General features: G+C 45.1%; 1 protein-coding gene across 4 annotated transcripts in view; it reads left to right on the top strand.

Moving 5' to 3' along the window:
• AGL (amylo-alpha-1,6-glucosidase and 4-alpha-glucanotransferase) overlaps nucleotides 1-16,245 on the top strand; it is an 82,473-nt gene extending 66,228 nt beyond the window's left edge. For all 4 annotated transcript variants that reach the window (XM_069967564.1, XM_069967563.1, XM_069967566.1 and 1 more), the window contains exons 21-34: nucleotides 375-505; nucleotides 1,359-1,495; nucleotides 1,671-1,804; nucleotides 1,907-2,082; nucleotides 3,934-4,036; nucleotides 5,337-5,562; nucleotides 6,299-6,410; nucleotides 6,500-6,635; nucleotides 7,943-8,055; nucleotides 9,151-9,362; nucleotides 10,440-10,537; nucleotides 12,687-12,774; nucleotides 12,863-12,996; nucleotides 15,330-16,245. In XM_069967564.1, the coding sequence (XP_069823665.1) occupies nucleotides 375-505; nucleotides 1,359-1,495; nucleotides 1,671-1,804; nucleotides 1,907-2,082; nucleotides 3,934-4,036; nucleotides 5,337-5,562; nucleotides 6,299-6,410; nucleotides 6,500-6,635; nucleotides 7,943-8,055; nucleotides 9,151-9,362; nucleotides 10,440-10,537; nucleotides 12,687-12,774; nucleotides 12,863-12,996; nucleotides 15,330-15,447 (1,918 nt within the window). In that variant the 3' untranslated portion in view covers nucleotides 15,448-16,245. The remainder of the gene's footprint in view (nucleotides 1-374; nucleotides 506-1,358; nucleotides 1,496-1,670; nucleotides 1,805-1,906; nucleotides 2,083-3,933; nucleotides 4,037-5,336; nucleotides 5,563-6,298; nucleotides 6,411-6,499; nucleotides 6,636-7,942; nucleotides 8,056-9,150; nucleotides 9,363-10,439; nucleotides 10,538-12,686; nucleotides 12,775-12,862; nucleotides 12,997-15,329) is intronic.
• Nucleotides 16,246-27,012: the final 10,767 nt, after the last annotated feature.

Raw genomic sequence — 27,012 nt, 5'->3', positions numbered from 1 at the left:
CTGTCCATGTCAGGAACTGCCCAGAGCAGCAGCAAATCTCCATAGAAAACCTCTACTGCTCTGGACAGTTCCTGACATGGACAGAGGTGGCAGCAGAGAGCACTGTGTCAGACTGGAAAATATACATCACTTTCTGCAGGACATAAAGCAGTTAATAAGTACTGGACGACTGGAGATTTTTAAATAGAAGTAAATTACAAATCTATATTGTAATTTGAAAGAAAAAGATTTTTGCTGGAGTATCCCTTTAAATCATAGTCTCACAATGAGCTTATACACTTGCTCAATAGTGGATACAGAAGAAGCACCACTCTCACCCCGTCACTGTGTTGTAGCCATCTCCAATCATACATTGTCCACTCTCTCACCTCCAGCATTGCATCCAAGCTGTCTCTGTCTGACCTCAACCAAGTACTGTATCGCTGTGAGTCGGAGGAGCAGGAAGATGGGGGTGGTTGTTACAACATACCAAACTGGACTCCCTTAAAGTATGCCGGTCTACAAGGTGAGGCGGCTGCACTTTTATCCCTGCATTGCCTACACTGTTTTGCCAAAATCGGCCAACCATCTAATGTGTATATAAGTCTCCGCACTCTTAGCATGTTGGATATCAACATAACCGATCCTTTGATTGATTTATTACTTATATCATACTGTTCAGACGTACTCCTAATATGCAGGAGAATAGCATTCTTGCCACACCCCTCCCCCGCCCTCCAGCTACCGATTGACCGTTGCTGCCTATACACAGCAGGATAGATAACTGCCAATCAGCAGCTGGTAGGCAGAGTTTTCTGCTTCTCATGAATATCCAGGACTACTGAGCTCATGCACATAATGGAAAGGACTACTTTTTGTCCATGTTATTCAGCAGGATATCTCTGGATCAGCTGCACAGAACTATGTAAGTGATACATCATTCTGTTCAGCTTCTCTGTCACTAGTTTATGGTACATTGAGATAGCACAGCATAAACCTATAAAGAGTGCCTTTGTATACATGAGTGCTCAGCTAAACCGAGCGTACATATACCTGTGCAGATCCAGATAGATCTGTTGGCTTCATGCTTGCAGAAATGTATGGCTGGCTTTAGTTTCTGCGCATAGCGTCACAATCTGTATCTGCATCATCTTCTGGGTTTAGGCTCTGACCCCTATATACATCCCTATATACATCTACTGGGCAGGAAGGTTGGAAAGCTAAAAAATCCAGTCCTATAGAATGCCATAGTAGAAGATGGACACCTGTGATCATGTACTTGCTTATTCCGTACTGGCCGGCTGTTATGACATCTATGTGTTGTGTCCGGTGTCTATATACAGTCTAGAATCTAATCCAATCCCTTCATGCCTTACCAGGTTTGATATCTGTCATGGCCGACATCAGACCCAAGAATGATCTGGGGCATCCGTTCTGCGATAATCTGCGGTCCGGAGACTGGATGATCGATTACGTCAGTAACCGATTTATCGCTCGCGGAGGAGCCTGTGCAGAAGTAAGAAAGAGCAAGGATATAGAACAATGATTGCAAAACTACAGTTCCCATCATGCCTGGACAGCTTTTGGCTGTCCAGGCATGATGGGAATTGTAGTTTTGCAACAGCTGAAGGGTCAAAGGTGACCTTCTATCTGTATTTGACACTAAATCTGCATTTCTTTGTGACTACAAGGTGGGCCAGTGGTTTGCAGGGATGTTCTCCTACCTGAAGCAGATCCCGCGTTATCTTATCCCGTGTTACTTTGACGCCATATTGGTTGGGGCCTACACAACACTATTGGAAGCCGCATGGAAACAGATGTCCAGGTATGACATGTATACGGCTCATCAGCTCTTCTCTATCTTCCCACAGCCTTGTGTCACCCAGTCCAGGTAACCCTGACCTGTCCCTGTATCTCTCCCCCGCAGCTTTGTACAGAACGGCTCCACCTTGGTGAAGCACCTGGCTCTGGGATCGGTGCAGATGTGCGGAGTTGGACGATTTCCCGCTCTCCCGATGCTGTCACCTTCCCTATCGGATGTGCCGTACCGCACCAACAATATCACCCAGGAGAAGGAGCAGTGCTGCCCCTCACTAGCAGCCGGTAAACTATAAATCTCTATATCATTCAGAGCTTGTTCACATTTGCAGGTGTAGCAGAGTTTAAAGGGGTTGTTCATAACGAAAAAAAAATTCTTTCAAATAAACTGACCCCAGAAAGTTATACAGATTTGTAATTTACTTCTATTAAAAAATCTCCAGTCTTCCAGTACTTGTCAGCTGCTGTATGTCCTGCTGGAAGTGGTGTATTCTTTTCAGCCTGACACAGTGCTCTCTGCTGCCACCTCTGTCCATGTCAGGAACGGTCCAGAGCAGTAGAAAATCCCCAAAGAAAACCTCTCCTGCTCTCCACACTTGAAATAATTTTTTTGGGGGGTGAACTACCCCTTTAAGGTTGTGAAAAACATGGCTGCATAAAGAAAGCACCTACAGTTTTATAATCCTGGAGAACCCTTTTAAAGTCAGTAGAGATGGGTGAATCTCCAGCATTCTCGGGTACGTCCGAACCCAAGCGTGCGGCATATGATTACCGGTGGCTGCAGAAGTTGGATGCATTCCTAAGGCTTCCATAGGCTGTATCCATGTTTTCCAGGCTCCCTAAAGCTGTATCAAACCTCTGCAGCCACCGCTAATCAAATGCAGAACACTCCTGGTGTGGTAACTGTCCCCCATTTGTATGGAGCTGTTGCTATCCTGTCACTGTTCTGTGCACTTGCAGTGGGAGTGATGAAGATTACACAGGGCTCAGCTATCATCCGTACAGTACAGGGCTCGGCTATCAGTACAGTACAGGGCTCGGCTATCATCAGTACAGGACAGGGCCCGGCTATCATCGGTACAGGACAGGGCTCAGCTATCATCAGTACAGTACAGGGCTCGGCTATCATCGGTACAGTACAGGGCTCGGCTATCATCAGTACAGTACAGGGCTCGGCTATCATCAGTACAGTACAGGGCTCGGCTATCATCAGTACAGTATAGGGCTCGGCTATCATCAGTACAGGGCTCAGCTATCAGTACAGTACAGGGCTCGGCTATCATCGGTACAGTACAGGGCTCGGCTATCATCGGTACAGTACAGGGCTCGGCTATCATCAGTACAGTATAGGGCTCGGCTATCATCAGTACAGTACAGGGCTCAGCTATCAGTACAGTACAGGGCTCGGCTATCATCGGTACAGTACAGGGCTCGGCTATCATCGGTACAGTACAGGGCTCGGCTATCATCAGTACAGTACAGGGCTCGGCTATCATCGGTACAGTACAGGGCTCGGCTATCATCCGTACAGTACAGGGCTCGGCTATCATCAGTACAGGGCTTGGCTATCATCCGTACAGTACATGGCTCGGCTATCATCCGTAAAGTACAGGGCTCGGCTATCATCAGTACAGTACAGGGCTCGACTATCATCAACACAGTACAGGGCTCGACTATCATCAACACAGTACAGGGCTCGGCTATCATCGGTACAGTACAGGGCTCGGCTATCATCGGTACAGTACAGGGCTCGGCTATCATCAGTACAGGACAGGGCTCGGCTATCATCAGTACAGTACAGGGCTTGGCTATCATCCGTACAGTACATGGCTTGGCTATCATCAGTACAGTACAGGGCTCGGCTATCAGTACAGGGCTTGGCCATCAGTACAATACAGGGCTCGGCTATCAGTACAGGGCTTGGCTATCAGTACAGGGCTTGGCTATCATCAGTACAGTACAGGGCTTGGCCATCCTCATCAGTCACCATTCCATATACTTGGGGGACCCCCATCACCAATCAGAGTCCCTGCAGTCAGACCTACACCGATAGATACTTACCAGCTATCCTGCTGTTATAATGCTGAGTCTATATAATATGTATGTTATTGATTCCTTTCCTTCCCTTTTTCTTAGGTCTTCCTCATTTCTCCTCCGGAATCTTCCGCTCTTGGGGCAGAGACACCTTTATATCGCTCAGGGGTTTGCTCCTCATCACCGGACGACACATTGAGGCGAGGTGGGAGAAATCGCTTTTTATTTGACATGGCCTCCTATAAAATGTCATAATATACATTGGCCTTCCCATTCCCACTGGATTTCTGTAGACACCAATACTGCAGGAAACGGGATGGAATCTCATTGTCCAAAATGGTTCTTTTCTCCAAAAAAAAAAAAAAAAATTCTTCTCTGGTCTTCTCTGTAGTAAGCCACAGTTATTGGTGGGTTACTAGTTCTCATTGAGGAGTTCCAGATGGTGTAGGAAGTCTTACCTGTAATGCTAATGATCTCTCCTCCAGAATCACTGGCTTTGGCTTCAGTGATCTGTCAGTTAAATCTGTCTGTGTAATGGGCCCCTAACAATTAGTTCCATACTTGTTTTTACTTTTCCAGTCTCCTTCCCCCATTTCTGAGCAGCTACTGTGTATGAGCTTTTGTCTCTGTCTCCCCCTCCCTTCCAAGATGACTCTAGTAAGCAATGTCCCTGGTTGGCTGTCTCTGCCCTGTGTAATAAGGGTTAAAGGGGTTATCCAGCGTTAGAAAAACATGGCCACTTTCAGAGACAGCACCACTGTTGTCTCCAGTTCACTTCAATAGAACGAAGTTGCAAAACCTATACCCAGACTGGAGACAAGAGTGGTGCTGTCTCTGGAAGAAAGTGGTCATGGTTTTCTAGCGCTGGATAACCCCTTTAATTAAAGGCCAGATTACTTGTGACCTTACTGTGATTAAGGGCCCTATTACACCAACAGATTACCTGACAGATTTTTTTGAGCCAAAGCCAGGAATGGACTATACACAGAGAACAGGTCATAAAGGAAAGACTGAGATTTCTCCTCTTTTCAAATCCATTCCAGGCTTTGGCTTAAAAAAAAAAATCTGCCATATAATCTGTTGGTGTAATAGGGCCCTAACCCTCCCTGCATCACAGAGTGCAGAAACGGCTGACCAGGGACACTGTTTACATGAGCCATCTCGGAAGGGAGGGGAGGAGGGGCAGTGAACAGCTCACACACAGTTTTTTGTTGTCTTCAGCTTGGGTTCTGACAAACTTGAATGATCGCCATTTGGATCCCGGTGCCTCGGGCTGCATCCACCTTCTCCAGGCAGCGGGATCCAAATGCCGATCGTTCCAGTTCGTGAGAACCCAAACTTTCAGCAATTTTGCTCATTGCTTGCAGACATCTATAGTCCGTTCCATTAGGCTGTGGTGATGTCATTATCCAGCACATCCAGTGTAGATTTGCTTGGCTTGTCCTATATGATGTGTGATCTTCACCTGTCAGCCATATTGATAAATGCATCTGTTGTCTCCTCAGGAACATTATCCTGGCCTTTGCCGGCACTCTGAGACACGGCCTGATCCCCAACCTTCTAGGCCAGGGCACCTACGCCAGATACAACTGCAGAGACGCCGTGTGGTGGTGGCTGCAATGTATACAGGATTACTGCAACATTGTGCCCAATGGTATAGCAATACTCAAGTGTCCCATCTCCAGGATGTACCCCAAAGACGATTCTCAGGCCTTGCCTGCAGGACAGGTGGTATGTATCCTGTATAATGTATATACATGTCATGCTGTTACCCAGTCCTGTATAGTATTACTGTACCTCCGGTAGTACAATCAGTGCACCGCTATTTACCACCATCTCCCATCCTGTACTGTATAAGACTGCTGGAGTGCATATACAGTACAGTAGTAGTACAGGCAGTGCACCACCATCTATCTCCCATCCTGTACTGTATAAGATTGCTGGAGTGCATATACAGTACAGTAGTAGTACAGGCATTGCACCACCATCTATCTCCCATCCTGTACTGTATAATATTGCTGGAGTGCATATACAGTACAGTAGTGGTACAGGCAGTGCACCGCCATCTCCCATCCTGTACTGTATAAGATTGCTGGAGTGCATATACAGTGCAGTAGTAGTACAGGCAGTGCACCGCCATCTCCCATCCTGTACTGTATAAGATTGCTGGAGTGCATATACAGTACAGTAGTAGTACAGGCAGTGCACCACCATCTATCTCCCATCCTGTACAGTACTGTATAATACTGATGGAGTGAAGTTTAAGAACAGAGGTAGCAGTGTATTTTCCAGTAGAGTTTCTTTATTTTGGGAAATCCAGAGGAGACACTATTGCTTTCCAAGAACTCGGGCTTCCTGGTGTAAAATACATTGAGTAAAGCCATAGTGGTGACAATCCGCAGCAGAATCCCCATGGCTTTGTGCAGGTTTCCTTGCACAGTAATGTGAGTCTGTCTTCTTCTTTAAGGATCAGCCCCTGTATGAGGTTATCCAAGAAGCGTTGCAGCGCCACGCACAGGGTATCAACTTCAGAGAGAGGAACGCCGGCCCCCAGATAGACCGGAACATGAGAGATGAAGGTGAGACACTGAACATCCCCTGCTGACTGATAGAGCCTCACCTACAGGACGTGCTGACCGTTCTCCACATGTCTGGCCTCACTCTTTAGGTTTTCACATCAGCGCCGGGGTGGACCCAGTGAGCGGCTTTGTGTATGGAGGGAACAGACTGAACTGCGGGACGTGGATGGACAAAATGGGGGAAAGCGAAAGAGCCCGGAATAAAGGAATCCCAGCAACACCAAGGTGCTGATCTGTATATAATCTCCTGTCCTGTAAGGGGGAGGGGAGGTATAATCTACAAGCAGAATTATCTTATTATTAACTTATTAAAGCGGTTATCCAGACTTAGATAAACATGGCGGCCTCCTTCCAGAAACAGGGCCCCCCCCCATCCTCAGTTTGGGTGTGGGGTTTGCAGCTCTGTTACATTATGGAGCTTAAAGGGGTACTCCAGCTCATGTTACTTCCTGAGCAGCTCAGCCGCGGGAAGTTTGATGTTAAAGGGGTAGTGCACCAAAAAAAAAATTCTTTCAAATCAACTGCTGCCATGAAGTGCCAGAGATTTGTAATTTACTTCTATTAAAAAATCTCAAGCCTTCCAGTACTTATCAGCTGCTGTATGCCCAGCAGGAAGTTGTATTATTTCCAGTCTGGAGAGCAGGAGAGGTTTTCTATGGGAATTTGCTACTTCTCTGCATAGTTCCTGACATGGACAGAGGAGGCAACAGAGAGCACTGTGTCAGACAGGAAAGAAAACACCACTTCCTGCTGGACACAAAGCAGCTGATAAGTACTGGAAGGCTTGAGATTTTTTAATAGAAGTAAATTACAAATCTCTGGCACTTCATGGCAGCAGTTGATTTGAAAGAAAAAATATTTTGGTGCACTACCCCTTTAAAGCACGGCTGCCCTAGCACTGCCATTCTGTGCCATCAGCTACAGTGGGCATCTCTTCCTCGATATGCCGCCCTCTGCTTCAAATGCTTGTGTGCCGTACTCTCTCATATATCTAGAGAATGGGGTGAGAGTACCGTACACAAGCGTCTGAAGATGAGGGCAGCACGTTGAGGAAGAGACACCCACTGCGCTGGAACACAGCACAGAATCATGGCACTGGAACGCAACTTCACCATGACGTCACACTTCGGGCGGCAGAGCTGGTTAGGAAATAACATGGGCCGGAGAACCCCGTTATTTGTAATACCACACACAACCTGAGGACAGGGGTGGCGCTGTTTTGCAATACAGTAGCTGTGCTTTTTCTAATCCTGGATATCCCCTTTAAGGGATTTTTTTCCCCTCTTTCCCTTGCATGCTTTTTTTTCTCAAATCCGTATGAAAAATGCATGGCATAGCTAAAAACAGTCATATAAATATACACGGCATAGAAAGCAGCACATATTAACATCCATCCATCTCAGTCCTAAAAACAATTCCGCTTTACCATCTCCAGCATGTGGCGTCCATATGGCGCTCACATCAGCTGCAGGCTGCACTGTGTATATTCCACCACTAGGTGGCGATATCTCACCTCTTCATTCCCCTTTCAGAGACGGCTCCGCTGTGGAGATTGTCGGCCTCTGTAAGTCTACGGTTCGCTGGCTAAGTGACCTGAACGAGAAGAAGGTTTATCCGTACAAAGGAGTCACAGTCCAGAGGGAAGGTGAGAACCTGCAGAGGGCGCTCCAGGACCATACACTTACATGAGGGACTGATTTACTTCAATATATCTGTAAAATGATCACACAACTTTTATCTCTAATAGATATATGCAGCTAAGGATTTTATTTTTTTAAAGGGGTATTCCATTCAAACATAACTTTTGATATGTTGCTGCCCATGGTCAGACTAAAAATTCCTTCCATACTTGTTATTATCTATTCAGCCTCCTTCCCCCAGTTCTGAGCCGCTGCTTTCTGCTGAAGACACAAAAATCTGTGTGTGAGCTTTTCTCTCTGTCTCCCCCTCCTCCCTCTACCTTCTGAGACGACTGAAGTCCCTGGCATGCTGTATCTGCAACTTTATAACAACTTTGTAATGCTGGGAGGGTTATTCTGAGCTCAACTTGCAGATTAACCCCTTACAAAGAAGCAACAGTGTTGCAGATAAAGCCAGTCAGGGACTTGTTTCAACTGTCTCAGAAGGGAGGAGAGGGGACAGAGAGAAAAGCTCACACACAGAGTTTTGTGTCTTCAGCAGAAAGCAGCAGCTGAGAACTGGGGGAAGGAGACTGAATAGATAATAACAAGCCTGGAAGGAATTGTTAGTCTCACCATGGGCAGCAACATATCAAAAGTTATGTTTGAGCGGGATACCCCTTTAATATCTATTCTAAGTATGTAAATAGTTCCATTAATAAAAAGTGTTATGGTTATTAAAAAAAAAAAACTTTTGAAGTCACAGAGACATATTGATAGTTTTGATGGCTCAGGGTCTGAGCAAAGTGCAAGGCTGAGTGCTTGACTCTTGGCTCACTCCACAGACTTACAGTAGAATCAGTCTCCTGCAGGGGGATGAGGAGAACAGTGAATCAGGGAGTGAAGCACCCAGCATGCACTTCTCCCAGCTTGTTATAGCAATTGTTCGGGGTCTTAACACCCAGACCCCGATCGATCAAGCACTATGTCAGACTGGAGAGAATACATCACTTCCTGCAGGACATATAGCAGCTGATAAGTACTGGAAGACTGGAGATTTTTTAAAAGAAGTAAAATACAAATCTGTGACGCTTGTGTTTTCTGGTCTCTCCTGTATACAGGGAGGGAGGTGTTATGGACCTTCTGCGAGTGGAATAAACAGATACAAAATAACTTTGAAAAACACTTCTACGTCTCCGAGGACCCGTCTGATCCAAACGAAGAACGTCCAGACCTGGTTCACAAGCGCGGTATTTACAAGGATAGCTATGGAGCGTCCAGTCCCTGGTGTGACTACCAGCTGCGGCCAAACTTCCCTATTGCCATGGTGGTGGTGAGTGTGTATCAGACACAGATGTGCAGGACTGTTCATCCCACAGCCATTCCTCCTGTCCTCCCCATGCACAGGCATGCCCTGTTTTTCTATACATGTATGTGTTCTCAATATGAGCAGGAGAATAAGCCGCTACCAGACTCCTCTGGTGGCGGCTTATTTCCCTTAAGAACAAAAGGACCTGGTGCTAAAATTTATCATGCCTAATTATTCTTTACATCTTTGTAATGGGAGTCCTAAGACGATCCTACAGTATATAATTTTTCCCTGGTTCAGCCGAGATCAGCAGGTTTGGGCAACTTTGTTCCTTTTTAAGTTTAAGTTATGTTTATATCAATGCTATACATATGGCCACCAGGTGTCTCCCTTCCTGTCATACCCTGGTCCATGCTCCGACCGTGCCAATATTTGGTCTTTTCTCTGTTCAAAAAAAGGGACCATACACAGGAAGTCCCAGTATTCACTGGGTACGTGTACAGCTGCTGCGCGTCCACGTTGCATTGTACGGTCAGCTCTCCTGTCACATGGCAACTCTGTAACCACACAGTGACATTATACTGACTGAATTGTTACATAACAAAGAGCATTGTCTCCTGGTAAGCTGCAGAGCTATGAATAGAATTAGCAAACATTAATAATATAATTATCCTAAATTACTTGCCCTCAGCTGATATACAACCTGTATGATGGACAGGTGTCTTTCCTTGTGTGACCGTACAGAATGGGGACTTCCTGTGTTTGGTCTCTTTTCTCAACAAATATCAGCACAGAGGGAGCATGGAGCCCAGTATGACAGGAAGGGGAACACCTAGTGGCCATATGTAGTATGCTGATTTTTATTTAAAAAATTTCCATGACAGGTACGCTTTAAACATAAAGACGCCCTTCAGCCGTTTACTCTCCAGTGCAATAAAACGGGAAGTTTAATTCATGGGATTTTGCGTCATACAAACCGCATTGCGGAGACCTGGACCTGGGGTTCCGTCCTGCCCAGTCCTAGACAGCTGATACATGGAGCCTATATCAGCAGCACTCAGCATGTTACTGTGGTATTAACCTTCTTGATACCTGTTTCAGGCTCCGGAGCTCTTTACACCTGTCAAATCCTGGAAAGCTCTAGAAGTGGTGGAGGAGAAATTAATGGGACCTTTAGGAATGAAAACTCTGGATCCAGAGTAAGTGACCGTCTAAGGCTCTGTTCACATCTATAGGTCAGGGGTGTATGGCAGGAGTGCTTCCTGATGTCAGGAGAGTTCCCCCCATGTCAGTAGGGTTTCCTCCAATATCAGGAGGGTTCCCCGATGTCAGGAGTGCTCCCCAATGTCAGTAGTGTTCCCCGATGTCAGTAGTGTTCCTTGATGTCAGGAGGGTTCCCCAATGTCAGGAGGGTTCCCCAATGTCAGTAGTGTTCCCCAATGTCAGGAGGGTTCCCCGATGTCAGTAGTGTTCCCCAATGTCAGGAGGGTTCCCCGATGTCAGTAGTGTTCCTTGATGTCAGGAGAGTTCCCTGATGTCAGGAGGGTTTCCCGATGTCAGGAGAGTTCCCCCCATGTCAGTAGGGTTTCCTCCAATATCAGGAGGGTTCCCCGATGTCAGGAGGGTTCCCCAATGTCAGTAGTGTTCCCCAATGTCAGGAGGGTTCCCCGATGTCAGTAGTGTTCCCCAATGTCAGGAGGGTTCCCCGATGTCAGTTGTGTTCCTTGATGTCAGGAGGGTTCCCCGATGTCAGTAGTGTTCCTTGATGTCAGGAGGGTCCCCCGATGTCAGGAGGGTCCCCCAATGTCAGGAGGGTTCCCTGATGTCAGGAGGGTCCCCCGATGTCAGTAGTGTTCCTTGATGTCAGGAGGATCCCCCCATGTCAGTTGTGTTCCTTGATGTCAGGAGGGTTCCCCAATGTCAGGAGGGTTCCCCGATGTCAGGAGGGTTCCTTGATGTCAGGAGTGCTCCCCAATGTCAGGAGGATTCCCCCGATGTGAGGAGTGTTCCCCATGTATACCGCTGACATATGATAAGGAACAGAAGGTATTCTCTGAGCTCAATTATCACAGATCAGGATGACAAGGAAGTAAACTCACTATTGTTAGAGCCAATGCAAATGATTGCTTGTCCTGCAGAAATGACATTATGGGCAATGGCGGCCAAACCAGCCACCAGCTAGAGCAGTGCCACCCAGCAATGTCTCCCCACAAGGATCACACCATCCAGGGGGTCTACACACTCAGCTCCTGGGCAGTGATTGGCATAGCAGGCTGGGCACCTGGTTAGAAGTTAAGCACACCTTAAAGGGCTACTCCAGTGAAAATATTTTTCTTTAAAATCAATTGGTGCCAGAAAGTGCCAGAGATATGTATTTTTCTTATATTAAAAAAGCTCATTTTCTTCTGTTTAAAAAGTGATGTGAACATAGCCTCTCTGTGACATTTTAAAGGGGAACTCCAAAGTTTTTTTCCTACAAACCAACTGATGTTAGAAAGTTATACAGATTTACTTCTATTTAAAATCTCCAGTTTTCCAGTACTTATCAGCTGCTGTACATCCTGCAGGAAGTGGTGTATTATTTCCCATCTGAAACAGTGCTCTCTGCTGCCACCTCTGTCCATGTCAGGAACTGTCCAGAGCAGGAAAGATTTTCTGGGGATTTGCTGCTGCTCTGTACAGTTCCTGACATGGACAGAGGTGGCAGCAGAGAGCACTGTGTCAGACAGGAAATAATACACCACTTCCTGCAGGACATACAGCAGCTGTTAAGTACTGGAAGACTGGAGATTTTAAAATAGAAGTAAATTACAAATCTATATACCTTTCTGAAACCAGTTGATTTAAAAGAATCAGGCCTTAGTCTGCCACCATATACCTCCAATATTACGTAGAGGTATCATGCACTCTCAGCTGGTGCATTATGAAGCTATGCTCCCCCTAGTGGCCTAACCGAGAACCTACAGACGTGTCCTTCCTTTTCTTTATTCCTGGCCTCAACTCAAAGGTGCGTCCCAAGATTTGCAATACTCTGCTGGGAGTTGTTTATGCTATATGCTGGTATAGGTGGCCACCTGGTGGTCATTATAGGAATTGCAGTCTGTTGAGGTATTTGCTAGCTTGTGGCTATAATGTCCTGATTGTTTATGCTGATCTCCGCTGATCAGATGACGGTATGGGATGTAGCTCTAGGGCTAGCGCCTGTAAGTGTTTGTAGAACATACATCATGGCTCCTGTAGTTAGGTCAGGTGAGGGTGGACACATGTGTATGTTCCATATTACACTGCGTCATGTACACGGCTCAATCCGATGCTAATAACCATGTACCTGTAACCTCTTCTTCCCAGTGACATGGTGTACTGCGGAGTGTATGACAACGCTCTGGATAATGATAATTACAATGTTGCGAAAGGATTTAACTATCACCAGGGTCCGGTGAGGACGATTTTCTCTTCTTATAAATCCCTGTCTGATCTGAGCCCCTTGGGTCTGGGTCTTAACGCTGGGTCTGCTCCGTTTCTAGGAATGGCTCTGGCCCATCGGGTATTTCCTGCGTGCCAAGCTGCACTTTGCCAAGCTGATCAACCAGGAGGCGTACCAGAAGACGGTGGTGTTAGTGAAGAACGTGCTGTCCCGTCACTACACGCATCTGGAGAGGTGAGGACGGACGTGTGATAACACCACCGGCTATTATAACGTGTCATTATACATAATAGTGGGCCTCCGCAATAGCTGCTGGTATTTCTAGGTTAACAACACAAAGCCAAGATACAATTATCATAGAGACAACACCGGGCAATTGTCCAAGTGGAGAACACGTCATTGCCAAGACTGGGAGCAAATCCCATCTGATAGAAGGAAGGATTACCCTCCACATTAACACATAGATATGAGGACAGGCATACAGCATTGTAACCCCGGAGCTGCATTTATAATTCTGCAAGTGTATTTGGCAAGATGGGGAATGCCCATCATGCCTGGAGCAGTGCAGGTCATAGGTCATCTAGTGTATTTATTAAGCTCATACCTGAATGGGGCTGTGTGTATTATAATATAATGGTATTCTGAGCTGTATATATAATTGTATGTTGGGCTGTATATATAATGGTATGTTGGGCTGTATATATATATATATATATATATATATATAACGGTATGTTGGGCTGTATATATATATATATATATATATATATATATATATATAACACGGTATGCTGGGCTGTATATATATATATATATATATATATATAATGGTATGGTGGGCTGTGTATATATATATATATATATATATATATACAGTATAATGGTATGTTGGGCTGTATATATATATATATATGATGGTATGCTGGGCTGTATATATATAATGGTATGCTGGGCTGTATATATATAATGGTATGCTGGGCTGTATATATAATTTGATGCTGGGCTGTATATATAATGGTATGCTGGGCTGTATATATGATGGTATGCTGGGCTATATATATATAATGGTATGCTGGGCTGTATATATAATGGTATGCTGGGCTATATATATATAATGGTATGCTGGGCTATATATATAATGGTATGCTGGGCTGTATATATGATGGTATGCATGGCTGTATATATATATAATGGTATGCTGGGCTGTATATATATAATGGTATGCTGGGCTGTATATATGATGGTATGCTGGGCTATATATATATAATGGTATGCTGGGCTGTATATATAATGGTATGCTGGGCTATATATATATAATGGTATGCTGGGCTATATATATAATGGTATGCTGGGCTGTATATATGATGGTATGCATGGCTGTATATATATATAATGGTATGCTGGGCTGTATATAAATATATAATGGTATGCTGGGCTGTATATATATAATGGTATGCGGGGCTGTGTATATATATAATGGTATTCTGGGCTCTATATATATAATGGTATGCTGGGCTCTATATATATATAATGGTATGATGGGCTGTGTATATAATGGTATACTGGGCTGTGTATATATATGATGGTATGCTGGGCTGTATATATATAATGGTGTGCTGGGCTGTGTATATAATGGTATGCTGGGCTGTATATATATAATGGTATGCTGGGCTGTGTATATAATGGTATGCTGGGCTGTGTATATAATGGTATGCTGGGCTATATATATATATATATATATATATATATATATATATATAATGGTATGCTGGGCTGTGTATATAATGGTATGCTGGGCTGTATATATATATATATATATATATACAGCCCAGCATACCATTATATACACAGCCCAGCAGCCCATTCACATCCGTAAGTCTTCCGATATATATATATATCGGAAGACTTACGGATGTGAATCTGTATAATATGGAGGAAAGAAGGGAAAGGAGGACATGATGGAAACCTTTATATATGTTACAGGAGGAAGAAGGGAAAGGGAGGACATGATGGAAACCTTTATATATGTTACAGGAGGAAGAAGGGAAAGGGGGGACATGATGGAAACCTTTATATATGTTACAGGAGGAAGAAGGGAAAGGGGGGACATGATGGAAACCTTTATATATGTGACAGGAGGAAGAAGGGAAAGGGGAGGACATGATGGAAACCTTTATATATGTTACAGGAGGAAGAAGGGAAAGAGGGACATGATCAAAACCTTTATATACAGGACTTACAGGACTAAAAAAGGTTCAGTAGGAAAGTATTTTTGGGAAAAAAAGTGACCACAAGTACAGGAGGAGACAGTGAGAGGTTACTGGGGGAAAGATCAGAGGCAACGTGAGAAAATATTACTTTACTGAAAGAGTAGTAGATGCTTGGAACAAAGTTCCAGCAGATGTGGTAGGTAAAGCTACAATAACTGAATGTAACCTGTCTGGTATATACCTATATCTATTCTAAGGTAATTAGAAGGGAAATACTAATAGGGCGGACTAGACGGAGCAGGGAGGCTTATTCTGCCGACAATCTCCAATGTTCCTATAACTTTCTCTCTTCTCCAGATCCTCCTGGAAAGGTCTTCCTGAACTCACCAACGAGAATGGTCAGTACTGTCCCTTCAGCTGTGAGACACAAGCCTGGTCCATCTCTACGGTGCTGGAGGTCCTACACGACCTATAGGCCCCTCCGCAGCCATCTCACCTTTATAGATTGTTTATATCCTATGAAGAAATGGTCACGAGCACTGAAGGAACTCACCGCGATCCGACACAGATCACAATCCCTGGGTGAATTGCTAGTTGACGTTGCACATATCTCCTTTCAGTCCTACTGTAATTTCACTGAGGCCCATCGGCCGCCATATTACACTGTACTCCATGAATGTTTCTGTGCTTAGGGATGTATATAAAGCCATCGGAGTCCTGCTGGAGATGGCACCCCGAGAGATACAGAGATATATAGGGTGCTCGGACCGTATAGAAAAAGCTAGGATTATAATAGTTGAGCATAACTACGGCAAGACCCCATTTATATTGTTGTGCAAATCTGCATGAGTAGAACCTGGATTTCTCAGGTCGGAGGTATCTATTGTAAGTAGGATAATACCTTATATACTGGAGTCTATTACAAAGGAGATGTGTCCATCCTTACCTTTTTGCATAATACGGATTGAATATGTTATAGTGAAACCCTGATCAAGGTGCAGTACACATCACCGCCATTAGGTGGCGACGTATATAGCATAAACAACTCCCTAAAGAGTATCGGGAAGATCTCAGGAGATGTCAATGCAAGAAGAAGGATGAGGATGGACACATCTGTATATGATGACTGTCTTCCTGGCCATATAGCAGTAACAGTGTGTGGTCAGTGCAGGCACAGTGTGTGAGATACTGCATGGGGTATACCTTAGATACGGTTGTTTAGATGATGTTTGTCTGTGATCTGTAAATCTGTGCAATAAAGCCTATACAATAAGTCTTCTTGTCTCTATATCTGTACCGTAAGTGACTCTATTCATCCCTATAATGGCTTCCAGCTGTTGCAGAACTACAATTCCCATCATGCAGCTGTCCAGGCATTATTGGGATTGTAGTTCTGCAACAGATAGAAGCCTGAAGGTTCCCCATTCCTGCTGTAATGCACCATACATAGTATTTACCATTGGTACTACTAGTAGACAAAAGTGTCCTGAAGCTTACCCATAGCTGTGTGTGCCCTTATTTATATAATGGTATGCTGGGCTGTATATATGATGGTATGCTGAGCTATATATATATAATGGTATGCTGGGATGTATATATAATGGTATGCTGGGCTGTATATATGATGGTATGCGGGGCTGTATATATATAATGGTATGCTGAGCTGTATATATATAATGGTATGCTGGGCCGTATATATAATGGTATGCTGGGCTGTATATATATAATGGTATGCTGGGCCGTATATATAATGGTATGCTGGGCTGTATATATATAATGGTATGCGGGGCTGTGTATATATATAATGGTATGCTGGGCTGTATATATATATATATATATATATATATATATATATATATATATAATGGTATGCTGTGCTGTGCTGTATATATATAATGGTATGCTGGGCTGTGTATATAATGGTATGCTGGGCTGTATGTTACAGGAGGAAGAAGGGAAAGGAGGGACATGATGGAAACCTTTATATATGTTACAGGAGGAAGAAGGGAAAGGGGGGACATGATGGAAACCTTTATATATGTTACAGGAGGAAGAAGGGAAAGGAGGGACATGATGGAAACCTTTATATATGTTACAGGAGGAAGAAGGGAAAGGGGGACATGATGGAAACCTTTATATATGTTACAGGAGGAAGAAGGGAAAGGGGGACATGATGGAAACCTTTATATATGTTACAGGAGGAAGAAGGGAAAGGGGGACATGATGGAAACCTTTATATATGTTACAGGAGGAAGAAGGGAAAGGGGGACATGATGGAAACCTTTATATATGTTACAGGAGGGAAGAAGGGAAAGGGGGGACATGATGGAAACCTTTATATATGTTACAGGAGGAAGAAGGGAAAGGGGGACGGGACATGATGGAAACCTTTATATATGTTACAGGAGGAAGAAGGGAAAGGGGGAAATGATGGAAACCTTTATATATATTACAGGAAGAAGAAGGGAAAGGGGGGACATGATGGAAACCTTTATATATGTTACAGGAGGAAGAAGGGAAAGGGGGGACATGATGGAAACCTTTACATATGTTACAGGAGGAAGAAGGGAAAGGGAGGACATGATGGAAACCTTTATATATGTTACAGGAGGAAGAAGGGAAAGAGGGGACATGATGGAAACCTTTATATATGTTACAGGAGGAAGAAGGGAAAGGGGGACATGATGGAAACCTTTATATATGTTACAGGAGGAAGAAGGGAAAGGGGGACATGATGGAAACCTTTATATATGTTACAGGAGGAAGAAGGGAAAGGGGGACATGATGGAAACCTTTATATATGTTACAGGAGGAAGAAGGGAAAGGGGGACATGATGGAAACCTTTATATATGTTACAGGAGGGAAGAAGGGAAAGGGGGGACATGATGGAAACCTTTATATATGTTACAGGAGGAAGAAGGGAAAGGGGGACATGATGGAAACCTTTATATATGTTACAGGAGGAAGAAGGGAAAGGGGGAAATGATGGAAACCTTTATATATATTACAGGAAGAAGAAGGGAAAGGGGGGACATGATGGAAACCTTTATATATGTTACAGGAGGAAGAAGGGAAAGGGGGGACATGATGGAAACCTTTACATATGTTACAGGAGGAAGAAGGGAAAGGGAGGACATGATGGAAACCTTTATATATGTTACAGGAGGAAGAAGGGAAAGAGGGGACATGATGGAAACCTGTATATATGTTACAGGAGGAAGAAGGGAAAGGGGGACATGATGGAAACCTTTATATATGTGTGCCCTTATTTTGTTAAAGGGGTACTCCAGAAAAAAATTACTTTGTGGAAAACCAGTTGCTCATCCTGTTAACATTATGTAGAGAGGGATCATGACTCAAACCCGCTCTATACATGACGCCTCCGCCATCAGCAGCTGCGGCTGGCACTTATAGCCGGCACAGAGTGATTCTAATGCTGCATTTACACGTAACGATTATCGTGCGTGTAATCGCTGCGAACGATTAAACGACGAACGAGAAATTGTTCATTTTGATCTTACAACATGTTCTAAAATCGTCGTTCGTCGTTCGCAAAAAATTTGCAGATTGTTCAGTGTAAACAGTCGCTCACCGAGATAGGCTTAAGCGATTGCAAAGCGAATTTTGATTTGATGGATTGATGCAGTACATATGTATTGCACTGATCTCTATGAGAAATCAAGTTATTGCTTACAGAGTCCCCTGGTGGTACTACAAAAGTGTATAAAAATAAAATAAAAATTTACCTTTCAGGAATCATTCAGAATTTGATGTTTTTGGCAGGATAAGCCAAGTCTTTGATGTGTTTGGGGGAATCAGCCATGTCGGCTTTCTGTTTAACCCCTTAAGGTCACTTTTGTGTTTTTGTTTTTTCCTCCTCGCCTTCTAAGACCCATAACTCTTATTTGTCCACCTACAGGGCCATGTGAGGGCTTGTTTTTTTCAGGAGCAGGTGTACTTTGTAATGGCAACTTTCATTTAGCCATAAAATGAATGACGGAACCCCCAAAATATCTTTTATGGGGTGAATTTGGGTCAAAGAATGCAATTCCGCAAATTTTGGGGGGTTCCATGTTTACATAATGCACTTACGGTAAAACTGGCATTTGTCCTCTATTCTATAGGTCGGTCTGAACACAGCGATATGCATGGTTACTAGGTTTTCTATCATTTTACTATTTTTATTAGCAGTAAAACTTTTTTTTGCAAATAGGCATATTTAAAATGGTCCAATTATAACTCCTATAGCGCATATATTTTTACCTACGGGGTCGTATGGGGCGTCATTTTTTGCGTAATGATCTCTAGTTTTTATTAATAAAATGTTTTTGTAGATCAAACGTATTGATTGCTTTTTATAATTTTTTTTATACATAAAATGTCATTTAAAAAAAAAGCAATCTGCGTTCACCGTGCGGGAAAAGTATTGTTTTATTTTAATATACCGGGCGATTACGCACGCTACGGTATATAATATGTTAATTAACTTTATTACTTTTTATGTGTTTCATGTATGAAATGGGAAGGGGGGTGATTTACACTTTTATTGGGGGAGGGGCTTTGGGGCATTTTGTAAAACATTTATTGATTTATTTTTTTTTACACTTTTATAGTTCCCTCAGGGAACTATCACTTACACACATTGTATTGTATACACTGATCTCTGCTATGCAATAGCATAGCAGGGATCAGTGTTATCTGTGATCTTCTGATTCAGCCTGCCTGTGGTAGGCTGAATCAGATGACTGATCCGAGGAGGAGGAAGGTAAGAGACCTCCGGCAGTCAGGAAATGCGATCGGGACCCCCGCAGACACGCTGCGGGGGTCCCGATCGCTAAGTGACCAGAGATGCTCATACCACTTAAACGCAGCCGGTCCTCACCCGCTATGGGGCGGGCTCAGCTTCATTACAAGCATACTGTAAACACACCTCATTCTTGCCTAAATGTCCCAACAAAGATATATATGTCTATATGACAGGGAGATGGTGATGAAAGTTACAGTTAAGAGACAAGATCCAGCCCCATCTACTGAGACAGCAGAGAATGATGCGTTGTCTTGAGAGGGAGGAGCCAAGAAGCTGGAGACAATATGTATAAAAACATTAACTTCCTGTCAGGTGAATCATGCAAAATCACAATGAAGTCAGGACTTTTAGTAATTACACTATAGAAGTAAGTTATATGTCTTGGAGTGATAGTCTTTTCTATTCTACTTAAATGCCATTTTCTGACAACAGAGTACCCCTTTAAATGGAATTAGTCACTAGGTTTATGGTGCATTAAATGGGGGCAGCATAAACTAGTGACAGAAATGCTGAACAGATTGGTGTATTACTTACATCATTCTGTTCAGCCATTCTCCTAATATGCAGGAGAATAGGATTCTTGCCACACCCCTCCCCCCGCCCTCCAGCTGCTGATTGACAGTTGACTGCCTATACACAGCATGGATAGATAACTACCAATTAGCAGCTGGTGGGCGGAGTTTCTGCTTTTCATGAATATCCAGGACTTCTGAGCCCATGCACATAATGGAGAGGACTACTTATTGTCCATGTTATTCAGGAGGAGATCTTTGGATCAGCTGCACAGAACAATGTAGGAATACATCTATTTCTTTATCACTACTTCATGCTACCCTTAGGTGGGAAAGAGGTGGGGGTGGAAAGTATTTGCAAAAGAGGCTAAATCTAAACAGAAGAAGGAGATAGATGAGGATGAGCACAATTTATCCAGATGTTCCCAAGTCATGTCGGATTTAATCCTGCACAACACAGGTGTCAAACTCACGGCCCTCCAGCTGTTACCAAAATACAATTCCATCATGCCTGGACAGCCATAGCTTTAGCTGTCCAGGCATGGTAGGAACTGTAGTTTTGCAACAACTGGAGGGCTGAAGGTTTGACACCTGTGGAAATGTCAGAAGGAAGAGCAAGTGATCAAACAAGCTCAGCGTACAGCGTGTTCACATGTACGTTCTCTATGTACGTTGCTCACTGCTTTCATTAATAAATGCTACAGATGTGTCCATCCTTACCTTTCCTCTTGGCTCAACATATCATGAGAAGAAATTTGAAAGATGGACCAGCATTGTAAAAACTCATCGGGTTGTATTTTAAGCTCTACGTGGTTGTGGTTTGGATTGCCGTGTATTGAACTTGTATCAGGAGAAATCAGAGCCCTAGATGACATTTACAGAAAGGTAAGGATGGACACATCTGTAGATTCTAATGAGGGAAAACATTTGTATATTACCACTTACAAAGACATCACACCCACCTGGGCCAAGCTGCACAAAATAGGATGAAGGTCAAGAGACAGTTTCTCTTATCTGTTGCAAAGTGGCTTGAGAAATGCATTCCTCTTATCCGTGGTTACTTTAAAAAAAATAAAAAAAACTTACAAGAGTTATCCAGGCTTAAAAAAAACATGGCAGCTTTCTACCAGAAAAAGAGCCACTCTTGTCCTTGGTTGTGAGTTTTGTAGCTCCGTTCCATTGAAGTGAATGGTGCTGAATTGTAATACCACAAACAACCTGAGAATAGGGGCGGCGCTGTTTTTACCAAAAAGTATCTGCTTTTTCCAGTCCTGGAAGCCACAGACTCTAATTTTTGCCACATGTTCATTGCATTTTCTTAGTCTGAAGTGTCGGCATCCCGTAGCCACCACAGATACATTGTTATACTGTGTGTTACACAATGCGCCTAACCTGCATTTACCAAGGTTCATTTCACAAAGCTGTAAATAGCTGCAGGTTATTACTGGCACCAATTCAAGATAAGCAGCTGGATATAATTACAGAGATACGCGTCCAATAACACAGATTTACAGAAGCGTCCTCCTTTATCTTTCCAGGAACTTCTTTAAGGATGCCAATTTCTTATCATACACTAGATTATTGTGACCTATGAACCCCTCAGCCAACCGCAATTCATGAGCAATTAGCTACGGTATGGAAATCAGGTTGACATCAAAGCTGGTCGTCATGTGAGGAGGAAGCAGGAAAAGAATAAACTGGGAATGATGCTCTGTGTGATCCTGATCATCTAATCTTGGCTGATCAAGTGAAGAGCAGCTGAGCTGCAGTAACCAGTTCTGGCCACTATTCAGTGAATGGCGCTAACTGCTCACTGTGTAGTGTGAGTGCTAAACCGCTGATAGGTGAGGGTTCCTATCTCATGGATTAGTGACTGATAACTGATCGACAGGATAGCTTATCAATACACTTTGCCTGGAAAATCCAGTGTTTTTTAATATAACGACCGCCTGCAATAGGGAACATCCTGCTTCCAGGCCATTCTAGGCAGGTGTAACCTCAGCAACAAATCTGGGGCCTTTGAACTCTATAAACTACATTGAGGATTTCCATTGCACTCAATGGGTCTTGGTTTAGAAGCAAATCATATATATACATATGTAATGTTTTCCACAAAATAAGACAGTGTATTACATACATTTTTGCTCCCAAGGATGAACTAGGTCTTATTTTCAGGGGATGTGTTATTTCTCCATAAAAAGGAATTCACGTTTCATGCACAGCAGGGACCGTGTACAGTATGGCGGCTTCTGGCGACCAGAAAAGGCTCACTAAGGCAAACTTGTACAGCACAGCAGGGACAGCGTTCAGCATGGGGGCTCTCTGCCACCAGGGGGAGATCACCACAGTACAGCACAGCAGGGACAGAGCGTACGGTATGGTGTCTTCCAGCCACCAGGGGGAGCTCACCACAGCACACTCATACAGCTCAGCAGGGACAGCGTACAGTATGGCGGCAGGCAACGGTATAACGGCAGACTGTGTGCGGCTCTACATCTGGCAGTAGGGGATGGCGGCAGATGATGAGCCTCTTAATGCCTTGCCAGACGGCCGCCAAAGGGAGCATCAAGTTTGGCGGCAGGTGCGGTCTTCATGTCCTGTATGCGGCTGCTCGGCAACGGACGCTGAATGTAGGGGACAACAGCGGCAGGCTAATAAGAATCCCAGCTGCATGCCCTGGTGTTCTGTCCGGCGGCCATGCTTCCAAATAAAAGCTTTGCTAGGTCTTACTTTCGGGGGAGGCCTTAGATTTAGCAATTCAGCAAAACCTCTGCTAGGTCTTATTTTCAGGGTAAACAGGGTATGTGTACAAACAGTATATGTGGTGGTCGTTCATGTGCAGTAGAAGACATTGACAGCATTGGACGTCCCTAATGTTATACTATAGATGAAGAAATTACAGCATACACTACACGTCATGAGGAAAGAGGAGGTTGATATAACATAGAACCAGTCGACATAGATTTGCCAACCGGAACATAATGTAGAAAAAAACAGTGTTGCAACTGTGTGTAGAAATAGTGGGTGACCAGTTTGGGTGATATATATATATATATACAGATCAGGTTACTCCATACTGTGCACAGATCAGCCAGATCAGCCATACTGTGCACAGATCCTTCCAGAAATACAGCACTGCAGCCTCCTTATCGTCTCCGGGTTATGAGGGATTATAAGGATATACAGAACACTCTCAGAGAACAGTAATGTGGACAGGTTTAGGAGCACTCATATCTTGCACTTTGCATACAGTATATACATTACCATATAATCCACTTTAACTTTGAAGGTAAGACTGTAATTTACAAAGGTCTTAGGATTCTTCTTTGATGCTCAAACTGAGGTCACCACAAGGCGGACCGCCGGCTCATCGATGTTGTCTGTGCGCGTATGACTATTAAACAGCCCGGTGAATACCTCAAAAAGTCTCTTGTGCCCCAAGGGAAACCAACTCATCCCTTAAAATTCATACCCCCCCCCCCCAAAAAAAAAATTTTAAAAAAATTGTACAGCAAAGTATATGTATCCCGAAATGATGCTATTAAAACAATGCAACTCAACCCACAAAAAAGGTCTCAAATGATGACTCTGAGAGGTAATTTTTTTTTTTAAAGTTATGGTTCTTGTAAGTACTAAAAAAAGGATCAAATATTTAAAGGGTTTATCAGGTTCAGGATGTATTGTTGCAAGTATATAGAAAATAATAAAGGGCCTATACTTACCTCTCCATGCTCCTCCGGTGACCCCCTACGGGTCTCTGGGTCCTCTGCTGAATGCTCCCACCTCCACTTCCGTGACGGACTCATCTTGGGGGTGACAGAGGCCAATCAGAGACTGAGACAGGAAAGTGCCACGGCTAGTGATTGGCTTAGTGTGCTGTCACTTCTGAGATGAGTCCCTCTCGGAAGAGGATGGGGGAGCATGCATTGAGTGGCGTCTGTGAAGCCTTAGGGGTTGTTTGCATGGCATGGCATGAGTCAGAAAAAAAACCCCTATGTAATGACAATGCAAAATCAGTGTATGTAAAGTAATCTAATGACTTCTAGTGATTAAAATGGCAGAGCTGAGAGGCGTGGCTAGCCGCTGGGGAAGATGGCCGCTTGAACAAGGAGCTCCGCTCACTAGCCGCCTGCTACATTAGCAAAAACCCACTTATAGCCGTCCCCCTGCTTGCTGACCTCTTCCCAAGGCCTCAGAGATCGCCGGGCAGCGGTATTGAGGCTTCCGAACCCCGGGACGAAGCGGAGGAGAGGACACTGACCGGCAGCCCCGCGCGCACAGAGCCCTCAGCGCCATCTTGGGCGAGAAGACCGGGTGAGCACTTTCCCAGATCTGAGCACCGCTGCGCTCACAACCCCCAGCGACAGACCGGAGGGTACAGTGCTACCTTTGCACCCACCTATTGCGGCTCCTGCCACCCGGACGCGGCTGAGTCCCCGCTCCGCGGACTCCACGTGACCCCCGCCATCTTAGCCGCGCGGGAGCCTGTGAGGTGCTGTATACGGCATTGAGAAGCCGCCTCGGAACGCACTTACCCGAGCTCCACGTGGTGGGGAGACCCCTCCGGTACCTACAGCTCCTACCCGAGCGGGTTCTTCTCCCTGGCAGACTCCGGGCGCTCCACGCGGGCCTAAAGCAACGATCCCCCCCACTCCGTCCCACGTGACCGCCGCCATCTTGCGGTCCCCGGCGGAGACGCAGCATATAAAGACCGGCGCCTGGGACCTAACAACGGGCCCCGGCTCCTACTATCTCTGGGCCTCTATAAGCTACTGCAGAGACTACAACGCTATAGCACTGAAGAGTGCTGCCACAGCCCCAATCCACCAGAGGGAAAATATACAGAGGGCTGGAGCCATCAGATCCCCACTCTGAACCCTCTCTTAGGGACAAGGACTCTGCTGGAACCAAGGTAACTGGCATTACTCCTCCTCAACTCATACAGAGGACTCTGCGCCAATTTTTCCCTATTATACAGACACCCCAATCCCCGCAGAGACTGATTGCTACCCCACCCCCCCTCTGCCAAGGGAACCATCCCACCCCATTACTTTACACTACAGCAGGCGCTTCCCATTTAGCAGACTTGAATACTCAGGAAACCACTATGCCTTTTAAAAGTACTCGTTCCACTTCTTCCGCAAAAAAGGGCCCCGTAAGACCATCACAGGGATTGGCGGAGTGGCATTCTTCCCGGGACGAGGACTATGAGGCCACCCCAACTTTATTAGCCCAACGGAAAAACTGGCGCTCTTCTACAGAATCAATAGTGGAGGACACGGCTGACCAAACCGCTGCGCTCCAAAACCCACCAGAATGGCATAAACTACTTCAAGCCCTCCCTACTAAAGCAGACTTTCAGACACTAGTATCAGAGGTAAAAGAAACATGCCGAGCGGAAATCGCTCACCTCCGTAAAGACCTTAAACAAGTGACTGATAGGGTGGACTCATTGGAACAAGACCATATTGATCTCAGAAAGCATTTCTCTGTCTCCCAAAAACATACTGTTTTGACTACCAAACACCTTCAAGAGACTACCAGGCACCTGGAAGACCTGGATAATAGGGGCCGGAGACATAACATTCGAGTGCGGGGTCTCCCAGAAGACCCCTCAGAGGATCTTAAAGCGGTCCTCCAGTCACTGTTTAATTCTATACTTGAGCGCCCAGCCGACACTCCACTACAATTGGACAGAGCACATCGCGCCTTGCGGCCAAGGGGTCCTGGTACACAACCCCGAGATGTCATTTGCTGCGTGACTGACTTCACTACCAAAGAGCTCGTTATGTCTGCAGCCAGACGAGCTGATAATGTGGCCTACAATGGCACCCCAGTTCAACTCTTTGCGGACCTCTCCTGGCTGACCTTACAAAAAAGACGCCACCTGAAACCGCTGCTGAGTACACTAAAAGATCACAACATCCCTTACAGGTGGGGATTTCCTTTTGCTCTGATCGCCCGAAAGAACGGCCAAGTAGCTACGCTATCCACACACGCTGATATGGATGATTTCTGTGCTATCCTGGATATCCCACACCCAGATATCACCGATTGGGAACTCCCCCTACCCCCGCGGATTCTCCCAACAGAACGGCTTCATGGGGACTCCCAGAAGAGGAAACATCCCCCTCCTAGAGGTTCAGCTGGATCCTCCCCAACCTGACTTGGATACCTCCCAACCCATTACGCATGGGCCTTGATGGAACTTTCGCTCCCCCTCCATGGGACGAGCTAGGAATCCCTGAGTTGAACAGCACTTCCCTATGGTCCCCTTTCTCCCCCCCCCCCCTCCCTCCCCCTCCCCCCCCCCCCCCTCTTTCCCTCCTTCCTTACTACCCCCCTTTCACCTTTGCCCTTTTAACTAATTCTCCCTCTTGTCCCCTCACCGGATGATCGCACCGCTAAAGAATAATTAGAAGAGGGGTCCTCTAACAATACGGCGCACATAACGTGCTACGTGGACTTAAGCGGGACTGGTTTAAGTTTGGTACCTGGCGCAGCTTCTCTGTGCCATGATCTAGGTTATAAGCCTAAGGGCGGTTGAGCATACAGAGCTCTCTGACTGTTCTAATAATTGTTTTCTGTTGTAACTGATTACCCTGACCCCCATTGGGCTGGTACGCCTCCACACCAGTTGGGGTTGATATCGGGCTCCCCTACTCTCCTCCCTCCCAGCCTGCTGGGTGGACGGAGACACAGGGCCCCCCTTAAAGGAGG

The sequence above is a fragment of the Dendropsophus ebraccatus genome, chromosome 4 (assembly GCF_027789765.1).
Source record: "Dendropsophus ebraccatus isolate aDenEbr1 chromosome 4, aDenEbr1.pat, whole genome shotgun sequence".
In the NCBI taxonomy this organism is placed as follows: Eukaryota; Metazoa; Chordata; class Amphibia; order Anura; family Hylidae; genus Dendropsophus; species Dendropsophus ebraccatus.
Note: the sequence above shows the minus strand (reverse complement) of the source record. Positions and strands in the feature narration are given on the sequence as shown.